Consider the following 16,263-nt stretch of genomic DNA (forward strand, 5'->3'; position numbering starts at 1 on the left):
TTTAAGGATAACGTTAAAGCTTCAGAGATCAAAAGTCAAGGAACAACACTCAAGGTTCAAAGTTTTTATTTGACAGTTCGAGGTTCAAAATGCGTGGTTCAATTGACAAGTTTCAGGATTCATTGTTCCAGGTGGAATGTTCAAGGCTGACATCAAAGAATTAGGATTTTGGGGTCTGGGACCTAATCCGAAGTTTAAGATTCGAGATCTGATATCCGATATTCGAAATTTAAAAATGCAAGTTTAAGATACCTTAAGATACCAATTTTGGAATGAAAGGTTCTAATTCAAAAAGGCGAATTCTTTCAAGTTCAAGATTCATACTTTCAATCTAAAGATTCAAAGCTCACTGGAGATTCAAAAATCAAGGTTTAATTTCTGCAGTTAAAGGTTAAAGGATCAACAAGATCTAAAGGTTCATTTTTTTAGTTTACGCTTCATGTTCCAACATTCAAGGTTCTGATATAACGTTCAAGGGCGACCATGCAAGATTCAAGGGTCAAATTGACTTCCAAGCTTAGGGGGGTAAAGATTGAAACCTTAAAGCTCACAATTCAAGTTCAATCCTTTTCTGAGATTCAAAAGCCAAGGCTCGAGATTTGAGGTTTATGACCCAGGGTACTCGGTTTTCAAAGATTAATTATTCACGATTCGCGATTCGAGGTTCAAGGTTCAAAGTTCAAAGCTCAAAGTTCAAAGTGTTAGTTTCAAGGTTCAAACTTTAATGTTCAAGGGTAAAGTTCCCAAGCTCAAGTTTTAATCAATATTCACTTTTTCAAGTACAACTGTGAAGGATCGAGATTAGAATATATTCAAGAAGCCTTGGGTCAGGGGCGTTGGGTTCCACGTGTCTGTTTGGGGTTTGCAAGTGCTGTCCAGCTCCCGACATTTGGAGTTCGGGATGTACCTAATGTTCAAGATCCAAAATCAATTCAGGATATACTATTTATAATTTAAAATTTAATGTTCAACATTCAGAACTCAAGTGTCAACATTCACGATCTGAAGTTTGAACTTATTAGCGCATTTTTTTAGGAATTAAAAAAAGATGTGATATTGTATTTGTTCGAAGATGTCCCAGCCAGACGGCCATCACATTTCTCGGTCTTAAGAGCCCCCTCCCCCCCCCATAAATTATTTCCTTAGATGCTGTTTTTGAAAGTAAAACGTGCATAACTTTTTACATGTGATAACCAATTGGTCTCAGATTTTGCATACACAATCCCTTAGTGGTTCCATGTAAAACTTGAAAATTGGGGGGGGGGGGCACGACATATAGTATTCTAATGAAAGGTCTCGTCGAAATGAATTGCTTTCTACAAACTAAAACTTTCCTACACGACTCCTTTTCAAGATCAGTAGGTGGAGAGGGTAGGGGGAAGGGGATTTCCCTTAAGAGCCCCCTCCCCCCCCCCCATAAATTATTTCCTGAGATGCTGTTTTTGAAAGTAAAACGTGCATAACTTTTTACATGTGATAACCAATTGGTCTCAGATTTTGCATACACAATCCCTTAGTGGTTCCATGTAAAACTTGAAAATTGGGGGGGGGGGGCACGACATATAGTATTCTAATGAAAGGTCTCGTCGAAATGAATTGCTTTCTACAAACTAAAACTTTCCTACACGACTCCTTTTCAAGATCAGTAGGTGGAGAGGGTAGGGGGAAGGGGATTTCCCTTCTCTTTGTCTGTCTTCATTGTCATCATCTTCTCTCCCTTTCTTTGCTTTCTCGTTCTTCTTTCTTTTATGACCTGTATCTTCGTATATCCGCGTATGCAGCTTCCTGTTTATTTTGGTCTCCTTCCTCGTTTTTCTTGTTTTTTTCATTCCTCACCTTAATCTTCCGCTTATTTAGTTTCTTCAAATTCTTTCGTTACATTTGCTCCCTGCTGCTGCTTACTTTTTCCGTTTTCTTCATATCTCTCATTATCTTCCTTTATCGTCACCATCTTTGTCTTCTTCCTTCGTTTACTCTTATGCTCTTTTTGATCTTTGCCATCTTCGTCGCTTTCTCTGCTTCTCGTTTTCCCTTCATCGTGCATATAATCTTCATCTTCTTCATCACCATGATCACTTGCTGAGGATTTTAACTTTCTTTTTCCCCAACTTCATCGCTCCTTTGCCGCGCCTATCATCTTCATCTTCACCTTCCTCATCACGGTCGCTTCCGGAGGATTTTTCTGCTGCACAGCTTGCGTTTTCCATTCCTCCTTTTCCTTATCATGTTCGATCTCATCATCTCTTCTTCTGCTTCATAGTCTACTTTGTCGCCTCCGTCTCCACCTGCTTCGTCTTGTTCACCTTTTTTGTCCTTTTTATCTTCTTCTTCACCTCAATATTCTATGCATTTTCCACGCTTCTCAATCTTCAATTGTTTTTATTTTCTTTTCCTTTTTAGCTCCATCGTATTCTTACCTACTCATATTGTTCTCCATCTTGCGGTTCTTTATCATTTTCGCCTCGCTTTAGGAGGGGAAGAGGGGGGGGGGGTTGTTATCTTTCATGGTACTCTAATTAAAGGTCTCAAAGAAAGGAACTAATTTCAACCAACCATAATCCTCCTTCACGACCCTCAAGAGCGGATTGTCGAAGAAGGTGCCTACTTCCCAAAGGCGATTGGAACGCATGGTAGAAATAGGTATACCTACCCATTGTGGTGATGAAAAAACTTGCAGTGCGAGTATCTCAAGATTTGAATGGCGGAGTAGAGTAGTCCCAAAGGGTTATTGAAACTTCTGGAATAGAGGCATATTATCTAATGGTAGGGTCAAAATGAATATGTCGAGAACAGTGTGTCGGAAGATGCGATTAGGGCGTTGGAGGCAACTACAATTTGTAGTTGTTCTTCAGCTGTTTTCTCGATATAAAACTTCATGTTCAGAGTTTTTGCGAATGATTTAAACAACAAAATGGCGCTAAAAACTGGAATGCGTTCGATTAATCCTTATGAAGACGGTTCCCAGGTTAATGCAGTGGGAACTGCACTCACGTGTGCGGTAAATTAATAAAAATGATTAACACGTATCTATATTTTATATTTACAAGACGTTGTCGTGTACTTTGAGTATTTAACTACTTAAAATGATGTACATGAGTGCATTGTGCACTTCGTTAGTTAATTGGCTATCCATTTAGCTCGCCGTTACAAGTCCCGAATTCCAATTACCCAAACAACTAAAGCACGCGTTCGGCCTCTATAAATAAAATCACTCGGTTATTAAAAAGATCGTCACGTGGCACGATTCCAGCAGTTCGACCAAACACTTCCGGCAAAAATTTCACCTCCTCGCGAGATAAACTCATCATCGTTAAAGCGGGATCGCGTCCAAGTAAGCAAGACGTTAAGGACGACAAAGTTACGCGGATGAATGATGCGACAACTCAAATAAAATAATTACAGACCTGCCCGTACAATAAATTATAAATTTATTAATATTATAGAACCGGCTGAGGTTGGGAACCGCTCAGGGGAAGGTTTTTTCGCAAATTGTAGGTACATAGTAGCAATTATTTGATGTGCAATTTACCAGCTATAATTTATTTGCGTCTCGTGTATTTAAATTTTATTAAGTGGGTTGTTATATAGATTTAAGCTTAGGCTGGCATTGCGGCGACTAACTAGCATACCAAAGTACCAGGAAGTCGCGGTACCGGTGCATCGCCCGCATTTATATACCCATTTTTTGATAAAACAACACTCATTGGTATGCTACGAAAAATTTTTAGCCTGCAAACAATGTTAACGCAATATCATTCTGTAGAACTGCACTTTCCACCTACGTTTCCTTCTCTACAGCTCTTATTACATAGGCCACGTCCTATACCAGGGCTGTTCTCGTCAATCAAACTGCACGTGCATTCACATTCACAGCCAAAACTCACTTTTGGCTCAGCGACGTATACGTCTGGTTAATTTCCCATTGCGAGTACCCTCTTCCGACAACAGCTCGCTAGTGTAAATAATCCTCTAAATAGCCCCAATAGTTTCAATAAGTTTCAACGGCATCAACGGTTTCAATAGTATCAGCAGTGTGTCTGAAAGTTCGGAACCTCGGTGCTAAATGTACCACATCACAACAACTTACCCGCAATGTCTTCAACTTGGAGCCCTTCGAAAATGATGTACGTTAACCTTGGAAATAGACTGGAGTAGTAATACTCTAATTCACAGTAAAATGACATTACGACAAATAAGTCTCTTAAATGTAGATCTCGATCAAGAAGTCTAATCAGATAAAGAACCAAATTTACTTCGTGTAATTAGTACTCGATCACAAGTGCAAAGTAAATTTTAATTAAATGAATGTAAAAATTCAGCGTTAACTAATTTCGGTTAAATCATTGGTTATGCTGTTATTGATGTCGTACATGTTATCTAATATAGTTCTTCACAAAATGTCGGCAGGATGTCATGAACGGACAGTTTTCCTTTTCGAAACCTTCCAATTGTCCTCAGTACACAATTTACAGTGAGAGCAATACGAGTCTCACTGACGAGGCCAGACCCAGTTGACGTCCTCTAAAAGTTAACCCATCAAGGTCCGCTCTCCTTCTATTCGAAAATGGAATAACTTCGGATTTTTTCGGGTTAACGGAGACAAAACGGAGAGACCATGGCTACTGCACCACCTGCCCACCTGTTCAAGAGCCCTCTGCATGAGCCCTTTCACGGTGTTTGGAAACTTTCCAATTATGATGATCGCCAAATCGTCCCGCGTACCCCTGTGAGGTTTTGCCCCGTAAGGATCTTACGAAGTTTTTGACCTTCAGGAAGACCCCCATGTTACAAAAGAAGGTCCTCCATGATCCTCGTTTAGACCTTCGCTTCCCAATTCACAAGCAGCTTCGTTTGCATGGTTCCATTAAAGAGAACCTCCTTACGAACATTTTCTAGGTCTGAGTTCGACCAGGGTGTTCTCTCCGTTCCTCAAAAGGTCTGCAGTTTGTAGCTGTCCTCATACGCCACTGTTATGACTGAAGGTTACCTTGTCCATCACTGATGTACTAGGTTCCCCACTTCCCTTGTGGTGCCGACGATTCCCACCACTGATCGAATCCAACAACCGCCACACAACCCAAAATCACTTGGGGGTCACTATCGAGGTGAGCCCCTTCCGTCGCAACAGAACTGGGCCCCAGGTTCAACAGTCTCAACAATCTCAAATATACAACAGCCTCAACAATCACCAGTCTCAACCTAGGGGGAAACAACTTTGAATTTTCGTGTACACCCCTCTGAATTAATTTGAATTAACGTGAATTAATTTGAATTAGCCTGAATTAATTAGAATTAATGTGAATTAATTAGAATTAATGTGAATTAATTACAATTAATGTGACTTAATCTGAATTAACGTGAATTAATTTGAATTAATGTGAATTTATTTATTCATGTTCATGTTAGGGTGCAAAACACACAATTGTCAAAAAAATTTTACATGTAAAAGTGTATATAACATAACAAGTCAAAATTAATTTGAATTAGCGTAAATTAACATGAATTAACATAAATTAATTTGAATGTGAATGTTTGGTGTACACCAAAAATGGTACTTGTTCCCCTTAAGAAAAATTCGTTTCTAAAAAATCATCGATTCCTGAAAAAATTGCCCTTATAAATCCCCAGAAAATTCGCTTCAGAAAATTTTGTTGCGCTTAAAAATTCGCCCTTGGAATGTTTCATCCCTAAAGGCTTGTTCCCGGGAAAGTTTCTCACTGGTGATATTCGCTATAGAAAAATTCTCATCCTGAAAGTATAGCCTCGAAAAAATCGCTATTGTGTTTGATCTTGAAAGACTTGTTCCCGGAAAATTTCAAAATTCCCTATGGAAAAATTCGCTTCGGGAAAATGTAGGCTTGAAAAAGTCGCCTTGGGGATATGCGCACCGGAAAATTCTTTCCTGGAATAATTGTATAACAAATTTTTGACCTGGAAATTTAAACACGAAAAAATCGTTTTTGGAAAACTTTTCCCTGGAAAAATTTGCCCCCAGAAAATTTAGTCTCGAAAAAATCTCCGTTGGAACATTTGAACCACAAACACTCGTCCTGACAAAATTTGCCCCGGAAAATTCGTTTCTCAAAAATCGCCGATTCCTGTAAAAAATCGCCCTTAGAAATCTCCTGAAAATTCGCTAGGAAAAATCGCTCTCATGAAAAAAGGCTCGTAAAAATCTACCTTCGCTAGAATACTTGCGTGGATAATTCCAGAAAAGTTGATGCGCTCTAAAAATCGCTCCTGGAATATTTGACCCCTAAAAACTTGCCCTCCGAAAAAAATATACGAGACAAATTCGCTATGAAAAAATCGCCTTTTTAACATGGTTCCGTGCTTCAACCCGTAAATTCATACAGGAAATATTCGCCTCTATGAATTTTCCTCCCGTAATATTTGCGTGAAAATTTCACCCCCAACAATTTTCGGGAGGGTTCTTCCTGGAAAACATCTTTCCTAAAACTCCCAAAAACTACAAGGAAAATTGTTCTGGGAAAATTCGCCTATGGAAAAATTCTCTTCCGAAAATTTTGCGGAAAATGTAGGCTTCCAAAATTGCCCTTGAAACATTCGTCCAGAAAAGGAAATTCGTCTACAGAAAATGTTGAAAAAATCATCTTTCGAATATTTGGTCCACAAAAAATCGTCAAAGAAAAATTTGCGTTGGAAGTTGACGCCCTGGAATACTCGCTTAAAAAACTCGCCCCGGAAACTGGCGTGGAAAACTTGTCTTCAGAAACGTAAAAAGATCGCCCTTGAAATATTTGACCCACAAAAATTGTCCCCTCAAAATTCGTCTTGGGGAATATTTGTCGTGGAAAAATTCATTTCCAGAAAATTCGCGTACGGAAAATTTAGCCTCCAACAAAATAGGCCTTGGAATATTTGACACTTAAAATCTCGTCTCCGAAAAATTCGCTCTGGGGAAATTCTCTATGGAAAAATTCTCGTCTTGAAAATTTAAGATGAATAAAATCGCTCTTGGAAAATGTTTCCCTGCTATACTTGTGTAAAAAATTTGTCCCCAGAAAAAATCCACCATTGAAATATTTTACTCGCAAACCCTAGTCCTGGTCAAAATTTGCCTTGGAAAAATTCTAGATGGAAACAACATTGAATGTTTGGTGTACTGTACACCCCTCTGTGTTAATTTGAACTAACGTGATTTAACGTGAATTAATTAGAATTAACGTGAATTAATTAGAATTAATGTGAATTAATTAGAATTAATGTGAATTAATTAGAATTAATGTGAATTAATTAGAATTAATGTGAATTAATCAGAATTAACGAAAATTAATTTGAATGAACGTGATTCAATTTGAATTAACGTAAATTAATTGATTTAACGTGAAAAAATTCGAATTAACGTGAATTAATTTGAAATGTGAATAAACGTGAATTATTTTTAATTAAAGTGAACTAGTTTGAATTTTTGATGTACACCAAAAATGGTCCTTGTTTCCCCCTAGGTCTCAACAATGTCAACAGCCCCAACAATCACAACAGTCTCAACAGTCTCAACAGTCCCAACGTCTCAACATTTTCAACGGTCTCAACGATCTCAACAATCTTAACAGTCCCAACAGTTTCAACAGTCTCAACAGTTCCAACATTCTCAGCAGATTCAACAGTCACAACAATCTCCAAATTCACATAGCCTCAACAATCACCAGTCTCAACAGCCCCAACAATCACAACAGTCTTAACAGTGTCCACATTCTCAACAGTCTCAACAGTTTCAACAGTCTCAACAGTCCCACAGTTTCAACAGTCTCAACAGTCCCAACAGTCTAAACATTCTCAACAGTCTCGACAGTCTCGATAGTCTCAACAGTCTCAACAGTCTCAACAGTCTCAGCAGTCTCAACAGTTTCAACAGTCTCAACAGTTTCAACAGTCTCAACAGTCTCAATCGTCTCAATAATCTCAATAGTCTTAACAGTCTCCATATTCCCAATAGTCTCAGCAGTCTTAATTGTCCCAATATTCCCAATAGTATTAATGGTCTCAATGGTCGCAATGGTCTCAATGGTTTCAATGGTCTCAATGGTCTCAATGGTCTGAATGGTCTCAATGGCCTCAATGGTCTATTACCCAAAGTGCACAGACTACTCAAATTACTCACACCACTCAACCTACGCTTACAACATTTTGAGCCAAGGAACAGAAATATATCTGCAAAATGGTATGAGTTTGAACAATTTAAGTAATTTGAGTAGTTTGAGTAGCTTGAGCAGTTTGAGTAATTTGAATAGTTTGAGTAGTTTGGGTAGTTTTAGTAGTTTGAATAGTTTGAATATTTTGAGCATTTGGAGTATTTTGAGTATTTTGAGTATTTTGAGTGTTTTGAGTATTTTGAGTATTTTGAGTATTTTGAGTATTTTGAGTATTTTGAGTATTTTGAGTATTTTGAGTATTTTGAGTAGTTTGAGTATTTTTAGTAGTTTGAGTATTTTGAGTATTTTGAGTAGTTTGAGTAGTTTGAGTAGTTTGAGTAATTTGAGTATTTGGGTATTTTTAGTAGTTTGAGTATTTTGAGTGTTTTGAGTATTTTGAGTATTTTGAGTAGTTTGAGTAGTTTGAGTAGTTTGAGTAGTTTGAGTAGTTTGAGTAGTTTGAGTAGTTTGAGTAATTTTAGTAGTTTGAGTAGTTTGAGGAATTTGAGTAGTTTGGGTATTTTTAGTAGTTTGAGTATTTTGGGTAGTTTGCATGTCTAGGAGGACCAATTTTGGGACATTTCCAACAAGATGGCCAAGTCATACAGCAAACCCCACAACAGTTGGTTCAATTAATCAGGAGTTATGGTCTGTCAGGATCAAGGCCAGGATTTAACCCCATTAGATTTTTGTCTATTTCCCATCTCACACAGTTACCTTCGTTTTTTCGTACTCCTGGAAGTTGTTTATTAAAGATGCAAGAAATTATGCCATAAACCCAGATTTCTTCATTTAAAGGTTTTTAGAAGATATAGTATAATTGAATTCCGTGTCAGTAAAAAAGGCAATAAGGCTGTAATGAGGTGTGTTAAAATTAATTACACCTTAGAAAGTGCACTGGTACTGCGCTTACGTAACTTCACCTCACCATCAACTTTTTCACCATTTCGAATAATAAAGAGAGAGATTAAATGTTCAATGTATAGCAATGTTCATTTAAAACGGAATGATAAATCGTTACACGTCTTGTATTCAAGGTGTTATCAACAAATCGGCAAGAACGCCTACCTTTTTCCCCCGCATGTACGTTGTTTACCCAGCACAACACGCGGACGTGAAAAGCCTTTTTTCAATTCAAAAAATTTATTACGAAATGTTCCAGTTAGCGTACAGATTATTAATGAAGGCTCATGCTGCACTCCCATAATTTACGACAACTAGGAGAAGTGATGCTTTAGGCTGATGTGGGAGATATTAGAAATACAATTACAGGCAATTGAAAATGTTAGAGAGTAATCGTAAATTACGATACAAGTTCATATTTCCTTATTAATAAATCTAAATTTGAAATTTACATATTTCACTTATTCACCGTTAAATTATTGCTCAATCCACGAGCGCAATCTTCACCCGGACCACACGCTCGTAATTAGCGAAATCAACCGTCAAGATGATGGCGATTTAAATATAAACGCAATTGCACTTTGCGGGTGATAGGCCACTGGGTTACTTGTTTTATTCTGCACGATTAAACCGCCGGTCTGCATAATTATACAATTGAGGTGTATTAAAAGTCGCTCTTTATTAGAGTGGATATTGCGAAACTGCTTCAATTTTATTATCGTAGCTTAATTACCTGGTAGGTAATAGCAACTTGCCCATTCTAATTTAAAACGTTTCACTTCTGTCAAGGATTATACCAATCTAGACAATCATTTTATTACTCTCGGCTTCCTCTTTGCCGTATTGTTCAAACGCGACCGAAAATCGAGCGCGGATAAAAATTGTCCCAAAACATAAGGATGGAAATAAAGGACAATGACGTTGGCTTGCGCCCCAAAGGGTTGGAGACCGAGCGTGTTGATGTAGAGGCACTCTTCCGCGTGGCAAGCTGGATGAGAAAGACTGATGAGAAAATAATGGAAGTTATACAAGATAAAAAATCTTCACCTGAAATTGGGATGAGATTGGGCCACCAGGCTGCAGGGCTACGTAAACTGACAAGATGGCACTTATATACGAGGTGGTACGGAAGGTGAACCGATCACCGTCTAGTGAAGGGAATGAGAATGGAAGCACCAGGAGTATCTTCGGGATAGCCAAGGAATAGGACAATTTTTATAGCGACTACGCAGACGTTGTCAAAAGATTCTACATACGATAGTGGGAAGGCTTAATTCTTCACCAACTATACAACCACTCCGCTCAAGCATGCGGATGATTGACTTGAAATTATTTAACCGCTCAACGCGAATGCCCTCGTGGCTTGACGCGCATTGCTTCACAGCTTACCACCAACGACCAATTTTTGACTACTAATTTTTTGGCGCACATCGCACATTCAAAATCTGCTAGCTTCCTTCAGCCAATCCGTAGAAAAACCAAACTGACAGTTCTTCTCAAAACTTACACCATGCTCTTGTTGTGTCCGGCAGTCATACCACGAGTGTCGTTAGGTCACACAGACGGCTGTTGATGCGATCTCAAAGCGTCATTCACGGGCAATTCCTACGCAACTTGACTTACCGAAACAGACGTTTACTTTGCCTAGGTTTGTGCCGGCAGTCGATTTTGATTTGATTGGCACTGGTTTTAAGACTATATTTTGTTCAAAAGTTCTATAATAAGAGCCTAGGTCTATTTTATTTCGATGCGTAGAAAAGCACAATTTTGACACAAATTAATTTATCAAATCAAACTTTGCCCAGACTAGTAGTGCCGAACTCATCTTTTGTTTGCTGGGATTTAAAATAGATCTATTATACACTTTTCAAGCCGATTGTTAGTTCGGCACAAACCTAGGCAGAGTTAAAGTCTGTTTCTGTAGGTCAATTTGTGCCGAACTCATTTTCGGTTCACTTGGCACTGGTTTTAAAACTGTCTTTTGTTTAAAAGTTCAGTAACAGATCTATTTTAACGTGAGAGCAAGAGAATTTTCAGCACAAATTTACTTACCCCAGCAGACCTTCACATTCCCAGATTTGTGCCGTAATCGCATTCTGTTTGATCTACAGTTAACTGTTCAAGAAAAAGTAATAGTTACAAAACAAGTGCCGAGTTAGGCACAAACCTAGGCAGAGTAAAAGTCTGCGGCAGTAGGTCAAATTGCCAAAAGTGCTCTTTGATCGCTACGCATTCTGTTCGTGAACTTTTGAATAACAGGTGGTTCTAAAACCAGTGCCGAGTGAGTCGAAGGCTGATTCAGCACAAACCTAGGCAAAGTAAAAGTCTTCTGCGGTAAGTCAATTTGTGCCGCACCCCCCTTCGGCACACTCGGCACTGGTTTTAAAACCATCTTTTGTTCAAAAGTTCTATTCTAATGCGTATAGCGATCCAATAGCAATTTGGGCACCAATTAACTTACCGTACGAGGCTGTGACTCTGCCTAGGTTTGTGGCGTAATTCGGACGGACGTCGGACTTTTGTTCAAAAAGTCAATAACAGATCCATTTTAATGCGTAAAAATACAAGCACAATTACGGCACAAATTTACTTACCGCACGAGAGTTACTTTGCCTAGGTTTGTGCCAAACTCATCGTCGGCTTACCGCTCACTCGGAACTGACTTGACTTTTTTAATAGTTCAATAATAAATTCATTTTAATGCCTAGCGTGCAAAGGGCAACTTCGGCACAAATTGACTTAAGGTAACAGACGTACTTTGCCTAGGTTTGTGCCGAACTCGCCTTCTGTTTGCTCAGCATCAAGATAGATCTACTGTGAACATTTGAAGCAAAAGTGATTATTCCAAAACCAGTGCCGGAGCCCGAAGGCGAGGTCAGCACAAACCTAGGCAGAGTAAAAGTCTGCTGTGGTAAGTCAATTTGTGCCGAACACATCTTCGGCTCACTCGGCACTGGTTTCAAAACCCTTTTGTTCAAACTTTATATAACAGATCTATTTGCGTAGAAATACAAGCACAATTTCAGCACAAATTTAATTACCGCAGCAGAAATAGTTTGCCTAGGTTTGATCCAAACTTGTTCGTTGCGCTCGGCGGTAATTTTGAAACTATTTTTTGTTCAACAGTTCATTAACAGATCAATTTTAGTGCTTAGTGAACCGAGGGCAAGTTCGGCACAAATTGACTTTCAGCAGCAGAATTTTACTTTGCCTAGGTTCGTGCTGAATTCGTCTTCGATGTAAAAGAGATCTAGTAACAATATTTTAAGCAAACGTGCTTATGCAAAAACCAATCAGGGTAAAAGTCGAAACCAAGGCCGAAGGCTAGTTCGGCACAAACCTAGGCAGAATAAAAGTCTGCTGGGGTAAGACAATTTGTGCCGAATTCATCTTCGGCACACTCGATACTGATGGTTTTAAAACTGTCTTTTGTTAAATAGTGAAATAATATATCTATTTTAATGCCTAGAGATCATACCCTGGCAATTTCGGCCCAAATTGACTTACCGCGGCAGCCTTACTTTGCCTAGGTTTGTGCCGGAATTGTCTTCGGCTCGCTCGGCACTGGTTTTAAAGCTATCTTTTTTACTCTGCCTAGGTTTCTGCCGAACACACCCTCGGCGCATTCGGCAAACTACCATTTGTTCGAAAGCTCACTAACAGGTGTATTTTAATGCGTAGAGACCTAAGAGCAATTTCGGCACAAATTGACTTACCGAAGGAGACTTTTACTGTGCCTAAGTTTGTGCCAAATTCGCCTTCGGCTCGCTCGGCACTGGTTTTAAAACTGTTAAATAATCGACTAATTTCAATGACTAGCGATCATGGGGCAATTTCGGCACAAAGTGACTTAACGTAACAGAAGTACTTTGCCTAGGTTTGTGTCAATCTCGCTTTCTGTTTGCTCACCATTATAATAGATTTACTGTGAACATTTGAAGCAAAAGTGATTGTTCCAAAACCAGTGCCGGAGCCGAAGGCGAGGCTAGCACAAACGTAGGCAGAGTAAAAGTCTGCTGCATAAGTCAAATTGTACCAAACAAATTTTCGGCTCACTCGGCACTGGTTTTAAAGCGTTTAAAGGTTTGTGCCGAACACTCCCTCGGCTCATTCGACACAGGTTTTAAAACTTACATTTGTTCGAAAGCTCACTAACAGATCTATTTTAATGTGTAGCGACCTAGGAGCAATTTCGGCACAAATTGATTTACCGAAGGACACTTTTACTGTGCCTAGGTTTGAGCCAAATTCGCCTTAACTTTGCTCGGTATTGAACGAAACTTATTATTAACCTTTCGAACAACCGTGATTGTGCAAAAACCGGCACAAATTTGCCTAGGTTTGTAACGAACACGCCTTCTGTTTGCTCGGCACAAAAATAGATCTACCTACTACTAACTTTTCAAGCAAGATTTATAGTTCCATAGCCAGTGCCAAGGGAGCAGAAGGCGCGAGTTCGGCACATACCTAGGCAGAGTAAAGCTTTGGTAAGTTTAATTTGTGCCGAACTCATCTTAGGCTCACTCGACACTGGTTTTGAAACTATCTTTTTTTTTTCAAAAAATCCTAGAACAGATTTATATTAATGCGTACCAATTCAAGCACAAATTGATTAACCGCGGTAGAATTTTACTCTGCCTAGGTTTGTGCCGAAATCTCCTTCGGATCGCTAGGCACTGGTTTTAAAACTATTTTTTTTGTTCAAAGGTTCAATAATAGATCAATTTTAAAGCGTAGAAATACAAGCGGAATTTCGGCACAAAGGTTTGTGCCTATAAAACCAACTTTTGTTCAAAAGTACAATAAGAAACGTATTTCAATGGGTAAGAGATGCAAAGACAAGTTCGGCACAAATGGACGTACATCAGCTGCAGACTTTTACTTCGCCTAGATTTGTGCCGAACTTTGCTCGGAATTAAAATAGGTCTACTTTTAATTTTGACAAGCAGAAGTGATAGTTCCAAAGCCAGTGCGCTAATTTAATTTGTGGCACACTAATCTTCGGCCCATCGCTCACTCGCCGCTGGATTTAAAGCTATCTTTTGTTTAATAGTTCAATAATAGACCTATTTTAATGCAGCCTAGCATTTCGGCACAAATTTACTTACCGCATCATACTTTTATTCTGTCTAGGGTTGTGCTAAACTCGCCTTCGGTCTCGAAATAGCTTTCCTAACAACTTTTTAAGCAAGCGTTATTGTTTCAAAACCAGCGCCGAGCGAGCGGAAGGCGAGATCGGCACAAATTTAGTCAGAATAACGGGTCTCATGGGGTTAGTCGATCTCACATTCCGCTCACTCGGCACTGGCTTTGTTCAAAAGTGCAATAACAGATTTTCAATACCTAGCGATACAAGGGCAATTTCCGCACCCCGTTACTGTGTCTAGCTTTGTTTCGAACTTACCTTTCATTTTAGAACTTTTGTTCGAAAGTTCAGTAACAGATCTATTTCAAGGCCTAGCGATTCCAGGGAAATTTCGGCACCCCGTCACACCTTTACACTGCTTGGGTTTGTGCCGAACGACTATCGTTTTTGCAAAAATGCATCAAATTATCTTCTTAGGCATCGAGCTAGTGCGTTTAAACGTTTTCCTAACAAAAGTCATTTTCGATGTACCTATACCATTGGGTTTGGGTCCACCCCAATTTGCCCTTCCTAGTCAGTTCTCATTCTAGCATCCATCACACGTCTAAGGAAGAGATTAAAGGCATTATCTAAATCTTTCAGACCCTCACTTTATTCTTCTAAAAGCGTGCTTGATTTAAGCCTCTCTACCACTCATTTTTTATATACCTACTGCTGTGTAACTCGCAGAGTTCCCGAGTACCTATCGGTAACTCAAAGAAAAGTAAAATGTCACTCAGAAACTTACAAATCACCACTCGACTTGCCCAAATTAACCAGTAACTCACAATTTTCCGAGTTCATAAACACACGGAACAATGCCGTTCAATAATTATCTTATCCAAACCCCATTAACTTTTAAGGCACTTCTCCATTTTTCAATTTCTGTATAGGGTGATAGTCATTCTTCCCAAATAACGTGCATATCCGCTTGGCTTTAGACACTTTAAGGTTCCTTCTAAAGGCTATCTTGAGGACACTTGAAAACCCAAAGATTTCTAAATCCACACAAAACCTGTTAAAGGCTCAGGTTTCAATTAGCCTATAACAAACGTCAGAGGCTTTAGGTCATCTTACAATTTCTACGAACCCTTAAAGGTTTTCATTAGGTATTGAAGAAGCAACTTCCGACATAACCGCAAGTGTCGCCATATTGGAAATGTATCAATTAATCAGTTCACTTTTTAAACTAATCAATTTTTGTTCGTTTTTAACATCAGCATATGAAAAAGCTGGATACGGACATGCATTACAAAGTAATAAAATAACCATTAAAAAGTCGTTTTACTAGCTGCAGATAATACGGGAATGGATCTGATCACGGCAATACCATTTCGTGGCAAGAAGAAGATTGCCATTTTTTAAGCATAAAAAGGCGACAAGGTTAGTAATGGTGTAATGCGTCTATTGTTATACATTAAAACAATTGTTTACATAAGATTTTTTCATCTCTTAAAATTAATGTCAGTTTAATGATAGAAATGTCATAGCTATTGTGTGTAATTTCCTGATTATAACTTTTACAGGTATGTCACGCCTCGTACCTGAGTGCCGAACGTGATTGGCCACAAACTTTTACACTCCTACTGAATACACTTCCTGTCAAACAATTCGGTGCTATACCGGTTTTGTGTCCGCATCAAGGTGGATGATTCGGCTTGGTCCGCTAGGCGCTTTTTTTTCTCCTCTCCGCCAGATTTACCTTTACTTCTATTTGTCGACAGTTTTCAATTATCTATTGCGGTCAGCGATTTGGGCCCTTCTCGCCGCTAATTACTTTCGTAAATTGGGTTTCTTGCGCGCAAAAAGGTCCGAAACAGTTATCGCAAAAAGCGCGAGCTCGACCGCAAGATTACAAGGTTTCGCGCGCGAAAGCAGCGGTCCCGATTCGAGTCCCTGGGGAGCGTTGCACCCTAATCGCCGCACGCTAATCGGAATGTTTCATTAACCCCAAGCATTTAAATTCATAACAATAATACCTGTTGGTAGGGTGGTAGATAGTCATATCCCTTCCACCTGAACAGGTGTACCTGGTTCTTGAAGCATAACAGTGCGTCGGACACTCACTCGTCCGGCACA

The 16,263-nt window shown here is 39.1% G+C and overlaps 1 protein-coding gene across 1 annotated transcript; it reads right to left on the reverse strand.

The window, feature by feature from the left end:
• Window positions 1-7,790: 7,790 nt before the first annotated feature.
• Window positions 7,791-9,102, reverse strand: LOC116180017 (histone-lysine N-methyltransferase SETDB1-like). Its single transcript, XM_031499838.1, has 2 exons — window positions 9,085-9,102; window positions 7,791-8,087 (listed from the first exon to the last, which is right to left on the reverse strand). The coding sequence occupies exons 1-2, from the start codon at window positions 9,100-9,102 to the stop codon at window positions 7,791-7,793; spliced, it is 315 nt and encodes a 104-aa protein (XP_031355698.1).
• Window positions 9,103-16,263: the final 7,161 nt, after the last annotated feature.

Source organism: Photinus pyralis, unplaced genomic scaffold (genome assembly GCF_008802855.1).
Source record: "Photinus pyralis isolate 1611_PpyrPB1 unplaced genomic scaffold, Ppyr1.3 Ppyr1.4_LG9, whole genome shotgun sequence".
NCBI classification, from domain to species: domain Eukaryota; kingdom Metazoa; phylum Arthropoda; class Insecta; order Coleoptera; family Lampyridae; genus Photinus; species Photinus pyralis.